This window comes from Chamaea fasciata, unplaced genomic scaffold, assembly GCF_029207755.1.
Source record: "Chamaea fasciata isolate MVZ Bird 193981 ecotype frontalis unplaced genomic scaffold, bChaFas1.0.hap1 SCAF_18, whole genome shotgun sequence".
NCBI lineage: Eukaryota > Metazoa > Chordata > Aves > Passeriformes > Sylviidae > Chamaea > Chamaea fasciata.
The window spans coordinates 1,973,906-1,990,786 of record NW_027094103.1 but is presented as its reverse complement, the minus strand read 5'-3'; the positions used below and the strand labels follow the sequence as shown (position 1 = coordinate 1,990,786).

The 16,881-nt window shown below is 47.6% G+C and overlaps 1 protein-coding gene across 1 annotated transcript in view; it reads left to right on the top strand.

The window, feature by feature from the left end:
• The first annotated feature begins 872 nt into the window (after nt 1-872).
• The window catches only part of FBXW8 (F-box and WD repeat domain containing 8), a 51,524-nt gene continuing 35,515 nt past the window's right edge, over nt 873-16,881 (top strand). Inside the window, exons 1-4 of the mRNA XM_066199705.1 lie at nt 873-1,190; nt 3,993-4,097; nt 10,347-10,511; nt 10,758-10,846. Of these exons, the coding sequence (XP_066055802.1) occupies nt 891-1,190; nt 3,993-4,097; nt 10,347-10,511; nt 10,758-10,846 (659 nt within the window). The 5' untranslated portion in view covers nt 873-890. The remainder of the gene's footprint in view (nt 1,191-3,992; nt 4,098-10,346; nt 10,512-10,757; nt 10,847-16,881) is intronic.

The window sequence follows — 16,881 nt, the reverse complement described above, 5'->3', positions numbered from 1 at the left end:
AGGGGCAGCTCTCGGGCTGAGGTGGCTGCAGGAGGTGGGTGTGATTGAACACCTTCCCAGCAGGTGTGGTGGGCATGGCAGCGGTGGGGCCACCCCTGCCCGCCTGCCCGGCTTCAGACACGGCCAAGAGAAAGGACAAAATGGCCTTAGGGAGGTACATCGGTCACTCCGAGCAGCCACTTCCATGGGCAACAACCCTCTCGTGGGAGCGGCTTCTCCCCGCGGGGCCGGCCATGGCTGTGAGGGGGCTGAGGGCTCCCAGCGGGGCTGGCCATGGCCGAGGGCTCTTAGAGGGGCCCTGTGTGCCCAGCAGGACCCTGCCCTGTCCCTGTCCCCGGCCATGGCTGAGGGCTCTTAGAGGGGCTCTGTGTGCCCAGCGGACCCTGCCCTGTCCCTGCCCCCGGCCATGGCTGAGGGCTCTTAGAGGGGCTCTGTGTGCCCAGCGGACCCTGCCCTGTCCCTGACCCTGTCCCTGTCCCCGGCCATGGCTGAGGGCTCCCAGAGGCGCTCTGTGTGCCCAGCAGGACCCTGCCCTGTCCCCGGCCATGGCTGAGGGCTCTTAGAGGGGCTCTGTGTGCCCAGCAGGACCCTGCCCTGTCCCTGTTCCTGCCCCCGGCCACGGCCGAGGGCTCCCAGCGAGTCCCAGAGCCCAGACCGACCCTGCCGTCGCCGCTGCCTCTCCCGGCCGCCCGCGGCTCTCCAGAGCAAGATCGGGCCCTCAGGCCGCCATCGCCGCTCTCCTGTGGGGACCACAAAGTGACAGCCCCGGCCCCAACACCGCCTTCATTCCCGGCCGCATCCCCGGTCCCGGCGGCGGCGGAACCTTGTGGCGGCGGAACGCGCGGGCGCGGGGCGCGGTTTCCGTGCCGCGCCGGGCCGGCCCCGCCGCCATGGCCGCGGTGCCGGCGGAGCGGGAGCGGCCCCGCCGGCGGGAGGAGCGGGCCGGGGGCTCCAAGCGGCGGCGGCGGGAGGAATCCCCTCAGGAGCCACCGGAGGAGTCCCCGGAGAGGTCGGGAGAGACCCCGCGGGAGCCCCCGGCCGAGCCCGGGTACCTGGCGCTGGCCCGCGGGCTGCTGGCCGGCGGCTCCTCGGCCCGCCGCAGCCCGGCGCCCGCCCGGCCCGCCGGGGAGCCCGCGGGGGACGGAGCCGGAGATGGGGACGACCTGCTGGGACAGCTGATCCGAGACCTGGTAGGGCTGCGAGGGCCGGGGGCGGCCCTGGGGCTGTGCCCGGGACAGGCCGGGCTCCGGGCGGGGAGGGCGGGCGCGGGGCCGGCACCGGAGCTCGGCTCGGGGGTCGCTGGGAGGCGGCGAGCAAAGGGGACATTGAATTTGTGTTCCTGTGTGCTTGTTTATAACCTCAGCTTCTGATTATAGATCCCTTTGCAAAGTTTTAAGCCTTCAAAATCGGCCTGTCCTGTGTAATGCACAAGGTGGGATTGTTGGGGTGTCCTCTGCGGGGCTAGGTGTTGGGCTCCATGATCCTCCAGGATCTCTTCCAACTCGAGATATTCCGTGACTCTATGAAATAGTTATTTTTGTTTTTCTCTTAATATTTTTTGTTGTTTACTCAGGCAGTTTGATGCGGGTGCAGTAATTGAGGATATCCTGCCTTGTGACACAGCAGTGTAGTAAGAAAACAAGCTTTACTTCTTTAAATAAAGGCGTTAATTTGGAAATAGTCTTAAATACAGTTCTGAACCAGATAAAAGTTATTTTGGTAAATCCTCTAAATGCTATAGAGATGTTATTTACAGTATAGGAAAACTAGGGGGGAAACCCATTTTCTTGTTTCTCACTAACCTCACTATGACTAATTACTCTTTGCTTAAAAAAAATTAAAAGGAACAGATTAAATTTCTGTCTGCAAGGCACAAATTAATCCATTTACAGAATTAGTGCTCCATTAGCACACAGGAGCCCGAATCTGTCTCAGAGGGGCTGGTTGTATTTGAGTTTTGGACTCATTCCAGTAGACTTTTAGACAGACTGGTGCTGACTTAACATCCCTGCTTCCTTGTGCTGAGGACAAGCTGCAGGAATTTTGGGGGTGTGGGAAGACCTGGATCTGCCCCTAATGTTGGGATTGTATTAGAGGGGGATCAGTATGAGTTTGTGCTGTGCCTTCAGAACCTCAGGCGGATCCCAAATGGGGATCATCCCCTTCCTCCTGGCACTTTCCTAACCCCCATGCCTTTGTTTCTTTGTAGGTCTCTTCTACAGCTACTCTTCATTTAAACTTGGACCCCTTTGCAGCACCAAAGTAGGAAAAAAAAAAAGGGCACTTTGGTTTTATTTGAGGCAGGGTATAAATCCCCTTGCAGCTCAGTTTATAAACAGCCTGCCTGGCTGTTTTTTGCTCTTTTCCCCTCCTTTCCTTGGGAGCACGGTTGGTGTTGAGCGTTGTGTCAGCACTGCTGTGTCTGCAGGCCCTCAGTCCTTGCAGCAAGACCTCTGTGTGCATCCAGCCAGCCCAGGATCTGCTGCCTGGACACGAGTCAACTCCAATTTGGAAGGAGCACATCCATGGTGGTGCCGTGAGTGCCTGAGCTCACGAGCCTGGAGCTGACAACCCCTGCCCCACGGCTCCTGTGGTTTGTGTGGGCAGCCCGTGGTTCCAGAGCGGTTCTGTGGCTGCTGGAGCCGCAGGGATCACATCTGGCCAGCTCAGAGCCTGCATGTGGCCCTGGAGAGGCTCCCGTGGTGTTTTCCTTCGGATGGGATTTACAGCACGAGAAAACAAAACACATCCCGCCGATCCGCAGCGGGGAGCGGAGCCGCGACCCCGGCACGGGGCGGGGAAAAGGAGCTTGTTTCCCTTGTTTGTGCAGGGAAATCGTGGGTCAGGAGGGAGGGGAGCAGCAAGGTTGGCTGCAGGTCCTGCCTTAAGTCACTTAAGTGGGAGGTTCCAGTCTGTGTGAAGTGATGTTCTGTTGCTCCAAAGACCCGATGGGAACATTGCCCGTATTTGTGCTGTCTATACACTTGCCTAGTGTAGAGTATCTTTTGCTTTAAAAACCACACCAGCACGTTATATTGTGATTTCCATGAGTAACTGCTTTAAATAAACCCAGGATACCCTTTCTCTTCTACTTTGGTACTGCAAATGGCCCAGATTTGAATGAGTAGGAGAGACCCACAAAGAAACAAAGGTACCAGGGTTAGGGAAGTGCCAAGAGACAGGAGATGATCCTGCTTTGGGATGCCTGAGCTTCTGAAGGCAAACAATGGAGGTGGGTTCTAACTGAGCAGCTGATTTTGTGCATGAGGATTGATGGACAATGATCAGGAGCACCCCGGAGGGGACAGAATCCAGAGAAAACACTGGAGAGCAAAACTGGCGACACAGGAGTGGTTAGAATCAACTGATTTAGCTCCTTCTCTGTTACAGAGTGTAAAAATTTTGAATATCTATGCAGGATTAGAGGGAAGATAAATTCTGTTGAGATAACTGCAGAAAGAAGATGTAATAATTATGTGATCAAACCAAACAAAGTATATCTCAGAAAAATCTACGTGCTGCATTTAGCTGTTAGCTTAAATTGATGGATTCGGCTTCAGATTTTTTGTTTGAGTTCCTCAGTCAGTTAAAGGAGGAACGTTTCATATTAAAGGGCATTTTTATGTTAGTAATGAAAGAAACCAGCATCATCCCCATTCAATTTTATTTAAAATATTTGTTCATTTTTCCATCATATGGGGTTGAAATCTTGCAAGTGAAATTAATAATGGGCATATGTCTTCCAAGTGCTTATTTATTTGGTCTTTTTGGCACTTCAGCCAAACTGTTGTACTAGAACTTGTGTCTTGCCTTTCTCTGCCCTTTGAAGGGCCATGAAAGGGGGGAGAGGCAGAAGAACTCCTGAGGTTTTCATGGAGCTGTGGTGGCCCTGAGGACACACCATTCCTTCTCCATACTATGGTACCTTCTCCTGCTGTCAAACTCTCTGTTAAGCCAGCCTCACAAATTACGTTCTCTTTTTTCCTTTCCAGAATGAAATCAATGAGGTTCCTTTTTTCGATGTGCAGCTGCCTTATGAGCTGGCACTGAAGATATTCCAGTACCTGGGCAAGGCTGAGTTGGGGAGGTGTGCTCAGGTAAGAGCTGCTGGCAGTTTGATGCTCTGATACCACTTAAAACTGGCAGAAATAGGGAAAATCCAGGCACCTCCCGTGTAGGGAAGTGGGGTGGCTGCCCAAGGAACTCAGGTGGCTGTGCTTTCACTTACAGGAGACAGTTCCAAAGCTGAATATTGCAAATGTAATGGTACATGAGCTGGATTTACAGCTGCACTTGAGCAGAGTTAAATAAAACATCTGTGGCTTGCGCAGCAGCCACACCTTAAAATTGAAAATAAATAGTACAAAGATATATTGAATCAAGGGAGTGTTCTGAAGCATTTTTGATTCAGATGAGTGTCTTGCAGTATTTGGAACTCAGCACCTGGCAGTGCTAAGGGCATGGCAAGAGCTGCTCCTCCCACTCTCCAGCCTGGGATTGAACCACAGACACTGGAGCAGTAACTTTCTGTCTGGAGTATTTCCACGTGAGGCTAAATTCTCAAATGACCCTGATTTCCTCCCCCTAGCCCTGGAAGGGGTTTATATTTTTCTTTTCTAATACTTTCAGATAATGCTCACAGCAGGCTGTACTCAGACCTGGGCCGTAATTTATGTGTAGTTGTAAAGTGCCTGCCTCTTCCAGAACTTTACTAACTGAAACACTCACTCTCACCTCATTCTGCTTGGGGTTGTTCAGCCCACACTGTTGGGCCTCTTTATTTCCTTTCTTCACACACTGAATGATGAACCTCCTCTCTGAATGGGTCTTCAAAGCAAACTTAATTGGCAAGTGCTGATTAACCTGTGAAATCAAGCAGAATTATGTTATATCCATTATATTGTGAATATAATTCCAGCTTCTCCTGTGGCCACTGTTTAGGGTTCCAGGCTGGTGTTCATTAACTCTTATGTACAAAGCACATCTTGCAGCTAAACAAAAATCCTAGCAAAACCATTCTTTGTGTTACAGACAGTCTGGGCCATGGTTTGAGTGGAGGAAAAAATGTGAATGTGTGAAAACTGAGAAGTGACACACAGGGTCTGTTGAGGATGGTAAACTAAATTCAAATATTCTGCAAATGACCCAGGCTTTGAAAGGAACTTGGGCTTTTAATGTTCGCTATGAGCATGTTGTGGTGTTAAATAGCTACAAGTGGTTATTGCTTAAATCTTTGACTTGCTAATGCCTTTTAGGAACAGGGACTGTTTAAAGAAAATTAATTCCTGGTGCAGGGCTGCTCTTGCAGAGGGCAGAATTCTCTAGGATTATTTTTTGATGCTGTCCAGGACAGGGAAGCTTTCAGATATGCTCAAGTTTCTGTCTCTTGGGGTAGAGATATGCCATCAGTAAAGGCCACAGCCCATGACATGGAACAGGGCTGCATTTTTGAAGCAGATTAGTTTAAGGTAATTCTTTCACTCTCTTCCCCCCCCATCCTTAGGCATGATCAGTTTACCTCATGGCATAGTAAAAAGATGGGCTGCTGTAGGGCTGCTCCTTTTCCCTGTGCCTGAGGCTGCACTGGATTTCCCTCCCCTTCACTTGGCTTTTTAGATTGAACCTGTTCTCATAAGATGTGTTTTAACACACACGATTTTCCACGTTTCTCATTCTCCTCTTCCCAAGTCATTGTTCCTTTGTGGCAGCTGACAGGTAGCTGAGCATGTGCCCAGTGTTTTACAGGGCTTTCCCAATCAGATGAATATCCAGTGCAGAGCTGGCTTCTTTTAAAGTGTTCAAATAAAAAGCAGAGCCATAAAAATAAATAGCATTTTCATTTTTCTCTTGATGGTTTTGTTTTTGAAGGGGGGGAGCCCTCTTCTGTTCCATGGAAAACCCTGCTGCTTTATGGTGTTATCCTAGAAAGATTTTTTTTTTTTATTAAGGTGCCTTGGGATTTCAGTGAAATTGGGCCAGTTGGTGGAATTGGCATCATTATCTATGTGAGTGCCTTTGGAGAAAACCTGTTTGCTTAGTTCTTTCTGCCAAATTGGTAACCAACTAACACGAAAGGAGCCTGACTGCAGAGCCTCTCTGAGATTTAATCACACCACAGACTGCCTGGAGAACTTTCATTTCACCTTGCTATTTCCCTCTCCCTCGCTCCCCCACAGCTTTTCTTTGATTTTTGGAATTAGTACTGTAAACCACAACCTGTCTGGGTGGCGCTGGAAATACAGAAGCCTGTAAATAAGTGTTCTCAGTGCCTGAGCTCTGCTGGGTCTGCAGCAGGGAGGTGACATTCAGTAGCATCCATCAGACCAGTCCCTGTTGATAGCCCACATTTGGAATTCAAGGAGAAAAGTATCCAGGGCTTCATGGAGCACAGAAGAGGCCAGAGAGATGCAGAATTTTGCCCTGTGAGCACGTTTTGATTGTGTTCTGACCATTGGCAGAAATATCTGTGCCATGAGTGACTCTCCTGTGAGTGTGAGCTGGTTTGGGAGCAGTCACTCCTTCCTTCTGGTCAGGATGTAGAGGGAAAGGAAAAACAATCCCTTGGGACACCACAGATGTGACAAACTGAAGTGTCCCTGTGTGATTTGGGGCTGATGCTGTAGATACATTAATTTTACCCATGGCCTGGGGACGTGGCCTTTGTGGTTCAGCTTAGTGATGATGAGTTTGAATTCAGCAGCACTGAATTCTGCCAGTTTTGTTTCTGAATAGATGAGTGAGAAATTCCCTTGACCTGTTAGGTTTTCATCTTAGAGAAGGTTTAGAAGTGTTTACCAACACAGGGATTGTGTATGTATCTAGGGCAAGGGAGACTGTTTCTAGGAATTTAGGAATGAATTGTCGTGCATAAATCAAGAATTTCAGCTGCTTGCCTCCAGGGCTTCTGGGATTGTGAAACTGTTGAGGCTTTAGTGTTTATACATTTACAAAAAGAAAATTGAATGTGGATTTTTGGGAATGGTTTTTGCATCAGGGTTGTTTATGGGTAAAAGCCATCATCCATCCTCCTTGTGATTCCCAGAGAGAGCAGAGAAATGGATGGATAAGGATATGCCTGCCCTGGGCTGAGCCCCCAGCGTGGGCAACAGGAAAGGAGAGGCGCATCCTTCCCCTCTGCCCTGCCCAGGTGAGACCCCACCTGCAGAGCTGCCCCTGCCTGTGGGGTCCCCAACATGGGAAGGATGTGGAGGAGCTGGAGTGAGGCCAGAGGAGGAGATGCTGCCAGGGCTGGAGCCCCTCTGCTCTGGGGCCAGGCTGGGAGAGCTGGGGGTGCTCACCTGGAGAACAGAAGGCTCCAGGGAGAGCTCAGAGCCCCTGCCAGGGCCTAAAGGGGCTCCAGGAGAGCTGGAGAGGGACTGGGGACAAGGGATGGAGGGACAGGACACAGGGAATGGCTTTCCACTGCCAGAGGGCAGGGATGGATGGGATATTGGGCAGGAATTGTTCCCCGGGAGGGTGGGGAGGGGCTGGGATGGAAATCCCAGAGAAGCTGTGGCTGCCCCTGGATCCCTGGCAGTGTCCAAGGCCAGGCTGGACAGGGCTTGGAGCAGCCTGGGACAGTGGGAGGTGTCCCTGCCCATGGCAGGGGGTGGCACTGGGTGGTCTTTAAGGTCTCTTCCAGCCCAAAACATTTTGTGCTCAGGGCTGTGAACAGAAAAGATGAGCAGCTTCCATCAGAATGGCTTTGGATTAAACACTTGGCACTATTTTTTGTACTGAGCTCAAAGTCCAGCTAGTTCTAATTGAGGCCCCTGGTCTCAGCAAATGAGCCTTGACTCTGCCTTTGTGTGTCTGGGGAAGAAAATAAACCTAGTGAAATAAAAACCATTATCAGATGCAGAGGGATGAATAAACCTTCATTAGGATTTGAGCCAGTTGATTTAGATGGGATTAGAAGAAATTTTGGATTTGATGGAAGAGGTGGGGTTTTTTAGGGGGAAAAATATCCCCCAGAGGCAAAACCAAATAGCAAAGCCTATGTCAGCAAAAGCCTTTGAAGTCCTTCAGAACATTATTACTTGCTGAACTATAAAATGTAAAACTGTCCCTGCGTGGAGCTCTGGGGAACCCAAACTTTCTTTGCTGAGAACAGTTGTAAAAAGATAATAGGAACACTGAAGACAAAATTAAATTCAGGACTCCAAATGTATAGACAAGTCTGCAAGATGCTGTCATTGATCCTTGCTGGAGTTTCTGTGCAGTTTAGATTTGGGAACAGTTTTAACAAGAGCTTTGCACATCTCAGCTCCTCTCAAGCACCCAGCGTTTGGGTGCATGTAAATAAAGCCATAATGCCCTGGCTTTTGGGGCCTCACCTGAAACTCCAAGTCAAGCAGATCTAATAAAGCTGACTTGAAGCCAATGGCTGGTTTTAATGCTGCAGCTCACAGTGGTGCTGTAAAGTGAAATGCTTGAGACTCTTTATTAGTGATTTCGTGCAGCTGAGCCTCGCTCAGTGGGGTTTTACAAGGGATTGGCATGCGAGTTTGGGGCTGTAAGAAAAGGCTGGGTTAGGGACCCTTTGGAAATTCAGGCTTGTAAAGCAGCAGGGTTTGCTGTAATTTGATTGAAAAAAAATCAGGGTAGGATAGGATCTTTATTCTCCCTGAAAGTTGAAAGGGCAGTCGAAATTTTATGTAGCTCCCCCCCCCCCCCCCCCCCTTTTCTTTTGTTTTACTCTCTTTATAAAACGCTTTTAAGACCTTGAAACTCGAAAGGTCTGTGCAATATTGTCTGTTTTGGCAGACTGAAAGGTGTGTGTTTATTTTTGATTTTCCTTTTGGAAAGCAAGGCGAAAGCTGGCCTGGTTTGGCTGTGCTTCCCTGTGCGTGTGCTCAGCCTGTCCCTGTCAGGAGAATGTGCTGCTGTTTGGGGAGGGGACAGAGGTTCTGCCTGGGGAGCTCCACTCCTGCACCACAGCTGCTCTTTTGGTGTGTCAGCAGAAAGCTGCTTTGGGGTTGTTTTTTTTTTTCTGGTATACTTGGAGCAATAACACAGATACTTATCCTACTTTCAAATCAAATGGAGAGCAAATTCCTAATGGTTTGGTTTTGGGATTGCCTCTTTTTGGTGCTTTTGAAGTTGCTGAGTGTGTCCCTCTGGGGACAGGAGCACTCAGCACTTTGATTCCAGGGTGATGTGTGTTGCTGGAGAAGCCTCAGTGCTGGTTCTGTCATTTCAGGGCATTGTTCTTGCCCTGTGCAGGTCGTTTTCTTTGTCAGAGGATGGGAGGGGATTGTCTCCCTCTACCAGTTTGCACTGAGGTCTCTGGGTGATTAAGAGCATTCATTTTGCTGCATTTGGATATTCTTATCTGAGCACTGCTCTTCTTTGTAGGTCTCATATCTTAAAAACACTTGCAGGTTACTCAGATCACCCCTTCTTTCATCATATTAAACATTTTTTGTGTGTGTGACTAGGGAAAAAATGGCAAATGAATAAAAAGAGATGGTCCTGGGAGAGTTTGTGTCCATAGGAGGCTTGGATTCTTGGCATAATCTGGGGACTGAAATGAACATTAGATGCTTAATTGTAACTTACTGAAAATGATGTCAGTCTCAGAAGGTTCTTTTAATCTTTTTAGAAACAGAGCACAATTGATTGCTGCTTTCACCAGTCGTGGCTTTCATTGGTTACGTCTGTTTTTTTAAATTAAGAATTACAGAGGGAAAAAAAAAAAAGCTACTTAAGTTGGCTCTTACCTCTTGAATCTTTAATTCTGAGCCCACAATTGATTGTGATGAAGCTGTTCTCTCTGGAATGGGTAGCAACTTGAGGCTGCTTGAAAAACTTAATAATTCATTCCTATTTATGCATACTGTAATACAATAGGTTATAAATCACTAATGTCATACCCCTAATCAGGCATTGTCAGTGGGACTTCAGAGATATGGTGCTGTGATCTGAGAGGGTTTCTTAGCTACAAATATGAAAATAAATTCATTTTTTTGGTCTACGCTAAAAATTCTCTCTTAATTGTTTTCTTGCTGCTTTCCCTGTCAAAATGTTCCAGTCACTGATATTTCAGGTTGACAGTGGGGCCACTAAACTGGTGTCCACATTGTGTGGAGTTTTAGTGGAGTATAAACTCAGTTATTTCTTGAAGAACCCACAGAAAACAAGCCTTTTGTTAAAGGTCTGGGGTTTTTTATACACTCTGGTGTATGAACAATGAACAAATATATTTGTTAGAGTAAGACTTTCACCTTAGTACAGGCCTGTATTCATTTATGTGTTTATATTTCAGATATTATTTAAAATTATGTATTAAATCTAATTTTTTTTACACATTTATGGGAGATCCTTATATAAACATTGATTTCTAGGTCAGCAGGACGTGGAAGGTCCTTGCAGAAGATGAAGTGTTGTGGTACCGGCTGTGCCAGGAGGAGGGATACCTGTTGGACATGAGCATCTCCGACCATTCCTGCTGGAAACTGGCTCTCAAAAACTGCAGAGCCAGAGAGCACATGCTGAAAACCAACTGGAAGGTGAGAGGCAATTTCCCTAGAGGGATCCAGGTGCTGGAGAAAAATGGGAACCGGGTTCCAACAAGTGGGAGAGGAGAGTTGGCGTTGTGTTTCGCACCTCCTCTTTCCCAGCTGAAAGCTGCTGGGGGGGGATTTTGGACTGGATGTGTCTTCTCTCAGCAGCAGTAGCAAAGCTGGGAGTTCCCCAGCAGTGGATTTTTGGTGGGTGAAGGAATGGGAGCACCAACCCCTGTGTCCTCTCTGCAGAACCGCGTGGGTGCCGTGAGCCAGCTGCGCTACGAGCCCGGCCGGGTCCTGTGCGACGTCCACTGCTGCGACGGCGTGGTCATGGCTGGGTGAGCACGGTGGGCAGGGCCCTGCGCCTTGTGCGGGGTGGGCAATGCCCCCTGCGCCTTGTGCGGGGTGGGCAATGCCCCCCGCGCCTTGTGCGGGGTGGGCAATGCCCCCTGCGCCTTGTGCGGGGTGGGCAATGCACCCCGCGCCTTGTGCGGGGTGGGCAATGCCCCCTGCGCCTTGTGTGGGGTGGGCAATGCCCCCTGCGCCTTGTGTGGGGTGGGTAATGCCCCCTGCGCCTTGTGCGGGGTGGGCAATGCCCCCTGCGCCTTGTGTGGGGTGGGTAATGCCCACTGCACCTCATGTAGGGTGTGTAATGCCCCCTGCATCTTCTATAGGGTGTGTAATGCCCACTCCATCTTTTATAGTGTGTGTAATTCCCACTCTGCCTTTACCAGGCTGTGTAATACTCACTCCACCTCTACCAGGCTGTGTAGAGCCCACTCCATCTTTACCAGGCTGTGTAGTGTCCACTCCATCTTTACCAGGCTGTGTAGTGCCCACTCCATCTTTACCAGGCTGTGTAACGCTCACTCCACCTTCACCATCTGATATCTCAGGAGTTTCTTTTAATAAATTCAAAAGCAGCACCTGTTTGAAGCCTTAAGAATGGATTCACCTGCAGTTCTTGAGGCAGACTGTCCTTAAGTGACTGATAAGGATGGTTATCTACAATTTACCTCAGCAGTTCAAATTTTTATGCAACTATTCAAAAGCTATCTCATGTACAAATAGTCCCTGTGGAAACTCGGGTGCTTCTGATGAACTCCATCTATTGTTTTGCAGTGGAAGCACCCAGAATGTATTAAACATTTTACATATCTACTGAAAAACCCCCTTTTTTAATGTTTTTCCATAAAAATCTCTTAGTCACAAGGATATCCTGTCACAGCACAAAAATAACTTTAGAAGGACTATTACTTTTCTCCATTCTTACTTAGAAGACAACCTGAAAGGAAAATAACCCACTCAGAATAGATAAACTCAAACTTCTCTTTTCCTAATACAGAAGTTTTCTGGACATTGGTTTAATGTTAGCTATTCATGTGGTTTATACTCTTAAATACAATTTTAAGAACCTCACAAATTTTTAGAAGTGGTTACAGTGATTCTCTCAGGAAGTGTGAGGCTTTACTGTGCTCTGTTTGGATTTCACAGGTTCAGTAATTAGTAACCCTCCAGAAATCACTTGAGTAAATAAAATTTATGGGACATTTTCCTTGACATACCAGAGTTCAATGTTGTATGGTAGCACTTCATGTTAATGGTGTGGGATTAGAGAAAACTGCTTCTAAAATACTTCAAAATTCACAGACTGGTTGTAAGAAAGATGCCTGGAAAACTCCAGTTCATGGAAATGCTTTTGAATGCTCTTGGGCAACTGAGAGCAGGACTCTAAACTATCAGACAGCAAACCCAGTTGTCTCCATGCTGCTGCCAAAACCTCCAGCTCTTCTTTTCCTTCATTTTCTCCATGGTATTTATATCCAAACATGCAGTAGATAGGAGTTAGGCAGATTAACTTACATTTCTGAAGTATTAATAAACAAAGGTTATGAATCCTGCATATTAAACTCAAATAGTTCATATTTTGGCTTGGTGCATTACAGAATTTGGGTTCTGACAGTTGCACAAACCCTTTTCGTATTGGTTCTCCAGTTCCTCTAGTATCTCCTGATTCTCTTGCTGAATTTACACCAGGGGTGTGGTACAATTAAATAATTCAGGTTCCTGAAAATAGGTGAGCAGGTAAGAGACCATTCTCTGAAAAATGAATTATCTCTTTATGAAGCTGTGAGCATGGATTAGATAAAACAGCATGAGGAAATTAGAATTTAGCTGGTTCGAATTTACCTGGTTAGTAAATGGAAAGTTCAGAGTATTAGAACACAAAAATTATGTTATGTCCTTTGCTCTTGACTGCTTGTCCTGCACTCTGCTTTGTCCCTTAATTTATTAAATGGTAAATATCAAATGAGGGAGACTTCAAGTTTTAGTTATAACTTCCAAGGGCATCAGCAAATTGTGCAGGGAAATACTTTATGTGCATTTGGTAAGTATTTAGGGTATTGAGGAATTTGTTGGGGTTTTGTTGTTTGCTGTGTTTTTATTTTTTAAATCCAACCATAACCCTCCCCTGTCTCTCCCAGCTTATAAAATTGTACTTAATGGCATTGTGCTTTCAAATTTGTCATAAAAGTGTAATGAATCTGGTGATCAATAGCAAACTGTTGTGTTCTTTCAGTACCGAAGAAGTAATTTAATAGCTGAGGTTTACAAAGTCAATTCTCCTCTCAGTATAAATACCAATTATCTGTTACATTTAATGATTCTCTCTCCCGTTTCACAAACACTTGTGTGCTCAGCTTTGCATGGGAATAATCAGTGATTACAGAGGGCCCTGTGTGTCTGAGCTAAGCTGGTGTGTGAGTTTGCAAGGCCTGATGCTGCTGATCCAGAATTGTGAGGCATTTCTTTCCCAAGGTTTTTCTATCCAGTGGCTTGGGCCATCACCTTTCTTCTGTCTCAGGTTGCTGCACCGGACACTCAGGGCTGCTCAGTTTTTAGGAGGTTTTTTTTGACCAGAATTCCCTCAGCCACTCCTGGTGCTCCAGCCCCTTTCCCTGGACATGCTCCAGCCCCTCAAGGTCCTTTTTGTCCCGAGGGGCCCAGAACTGGGCAGAGGATTGGAGGTGCCCCAGGAGTGCCCTGGGACAGCCCAGGTGCCCTTGGCATTCATGCAACGCCTGGGCTGGTGCCCAGCTGCTGTCACCAGCACGCCCAGGCCATGTCCACCTTGTTCAGCCGCTCCTGCCCAGGCCTTTGGCGTTCCCTGGGGTGGTGGTGGCCCAGGGTAGGACCCAGCACTTTGCCCTGGTGATGTTCTGTTCCAGAACTTTGCCTGGCACTGAGGTCAGGCTGGCAGGCCAGCATTTCCCTGGATCCTCCTTCCAGCCCAGCTCCTGGATGGGTGTCACGATGCTGACTGCAGTCCCGTGGGTGAGGAGGGTCCATGACCTCCCTGCTGGGAAGGGTGGGAGGTGTCTGGGAGAGCTCTCCCCTGCTCCCTCAGCACTCTGGGGTGGATCCCATCCCTCCATGGAACTGTGTGTCCTAAGTGCTGCAGCAGAATTCCAGCCATTTCCACTTGGATCATGGGGACTTCATTCTGCTCCCTGTCCCTGTTTTCCAGCCTGGGTACCCTGAGGACAAGGCCTTAATTCCCTCAGCCTTTTCCTCTTCTTTTTGTCACTGTTTCTCCCTGATCCAATAAAGATGGAGATTCTCCTTTTGTTGCTGATGTATTTATAGAAACATCTTTAATTCTTTTTCTGGCAGCAGCCAGATTAAGTTCTAGTTGGGCTGAGAGGAGTTCTAGTTGGAGAGAACAGGAGTGCTGGGGTCGGTGTGTTTGGGAATCTGGGAGCAAACCTGGAATCACTGATTGATTTGAACCTGTGCTGTGCTAAATGTGATCTTGCAATCTTCACTGTCCTGCTTCAAACTCTGCTGCAAAGTGGAATAATTTTTATTTTAGTTACTGTCGAGCTTTTAAGTCTTTCTGAAAGGGAATTTATACAGGTTGTGAGCAGAGTGACTTAAACCAGCAGCGGCTGCTGTGATTTATAGAGGCACAGTTTGAACTGGTTCAGGAGCAGCTCTTTATTAATCTGTGGAGGAAGCAAAGGCGCACTACACAGAGAAATGCCCCTATTCCATGCACTCTCCACTTTTCCCCACGCTGCTGCCCAGGCTGAAGCCAGGAGATGGCAGAGTATCAAGGATTGATTAAGTGCAACCTGAGCCGGGAGCCGAAGGTGGCTGCGAGCAGCTCCCCTTTGTGCGAGCCTGACATCAGATAATTCAATCTGGCCTGCACGCAGAGCTTCTTGTGTTTGTCATTAAAATTTCATCCCGGTGGTTACGAGGCTTGTTTTCTGGGTCAGCCCCCGAATCCCTTTTCATTTGAGCCAGTGGTGTTTGTGGTTACCTCACTCCCAATCAATGTTATATTCGCCAGCCTTTCTACGGTTACACGTCTCGAAGGATCTTCTCTAAAGCGATGATGTTCTCCCCCTCACTCTCGATTCAAATGGAGTTTCAGCCCTAAGTCAGAGCTTACTTAAAGCAATTATATAGCTGCTTGCTTGGCTTTTAGAAATTCCTACTGGTGATGAGGCTCGCTGTGCCTAATGCTGTCATTTACTGTGCAGAATGCCTGGATTGCTTCGCTTTCTCTTACTAAAATCTGGATTTATCTGGGGTTTTTTTAAGCAAATGCGTGTTCAGACAGTAAAATTGCTACTTTTTTTGCTACTTTTTTTCTCTTTTTTGGCAGCGTAGTCAGAAGTTGGGTCTTCCTGGACAGAGCGATCTCAGAACATGCATCTGGTCCTAGTTTGACCTTGTCATTGCAGAGAGTCCCGTGATGTGACATACCCATGGCACTGTTGTGAGACTGCTGCTGCCTGACTGGCTCTGAAATACTCACCTGTGGCTGTTCTTGAGCCCTGTGCTGAACTTGCCTTGTGCTGGTGGAGACCATCTCACCTCACAGCTCACCCCTAAAACCACACCAAGCAGGCTTTGAGGGGGATGTGTGAATTTTTTAGTGCTTGCAGAAAAGGCACTGTGGCTTCACTGCTGCTGCTGCTGGCTCTGAGAATCAATAAACAGAAGAGGCCCAGAGTCAGACCACCCTTCCCAAGACCCAGAACTATAAAGTACCATCTTTTCCTTGTTTCTTCAGTTTTCCATGACTGAGTGGTGGCCTGTTTGTGAGGAGCTTGGCCACAAACTGATTTAGCAGATGCTGTGAGGAGTCCCTACACCTCTTTCAGACTGGGAAATCAGCCCTGGGTTCTCTTGAAATTTTAATTTCAGATGTTTTCCTCCTTCCTCACTAAGTACTGCTGGCTTTCCTTGAGATTTGAGGAGTTAGGGCTGGTGAGATTCATTTGCTGATTGCCTTAATCAACGAACAGATTCAGGTTTCCTCCCTTTTCAGGGTGGAGTACACCTGGCACAGGTGATGTTTCCCCAAGTGATGCTTGATAAAGGAAATGAGAAGCTAAGGAAGAACTTCCTAAATATCCTGTGCGGTTCATTAGGGGAATCTGGACATTTATTTCTTATGCTGACATCCTAAATGCTGAAATGATTTCATACAGTTGTCTTCATTCTGGTGAGTCTTGTGGCAGCACTCACAAACAATTTGGCCTTTCAGTTTAAGTCATTTTGAGCAACATCTACGCACAAGTCGATGGTTCTTTATGGTGAGTTCCTTTGTTCTCTTCCATCACCTCCCACTCCACTTTGCTCCTGCTCAAAGGTGACCTGCAAATGACTTTTTAGAAGCTGGGCTTGCCACTCTCTTTAGTTTCATAATGATGTGTGAAACTAGCCCGAAAGGCTTGAAAACCCTTTCCTGCACTTTTAAAAACTTCACGTCAACTCTCATCTAATTTGGATTTTTTGCTATAGGGCTCATGGGTTATTCTCAAGGTATTTATTATTAGCTCTTGCATCTTAATTCAGTGTGCAGACCTGAGGAAACCAAAATATTAATTAGTAATGAAAATGAATCAAAATTAACAAACTGAAGACTTGAAACAGCCTCAATAAACTCCTGCCTTGTTTAATTGCCTAAATTTCACTTCTATGATGGCACAACTTTCACAGGTTTCTCCCTCCCCTCCCAGTGACTGCGAGCCAAGATGTCAAACAAAGCAGAAGGTGAAAATAATTGCTTTTTTTTCTTCAACCTTCCCCAAACCTTTTGTGCTCTCTTCACTCATTCTCTCATTGTTAAGGAGCAGTGTCAGGGCTCCTCTTTTCCATGTGAGTCACCCTGAGGAGGCTGAACACGGCAATGACATCCTGAGCTCGAGGGTCGGGTGACAGATGACCAGGGGCTTAGGTAAGGTTGTGTTAGTGACAGCCGGGTTGGCTTTTCTGTCAGCTCCTGAAAAAAGCCTTTCAGGTGAAACCAAGAGTAGAAGCCTGTTCTGACTCTTTTTTCCCAGCCTGCCTGGCC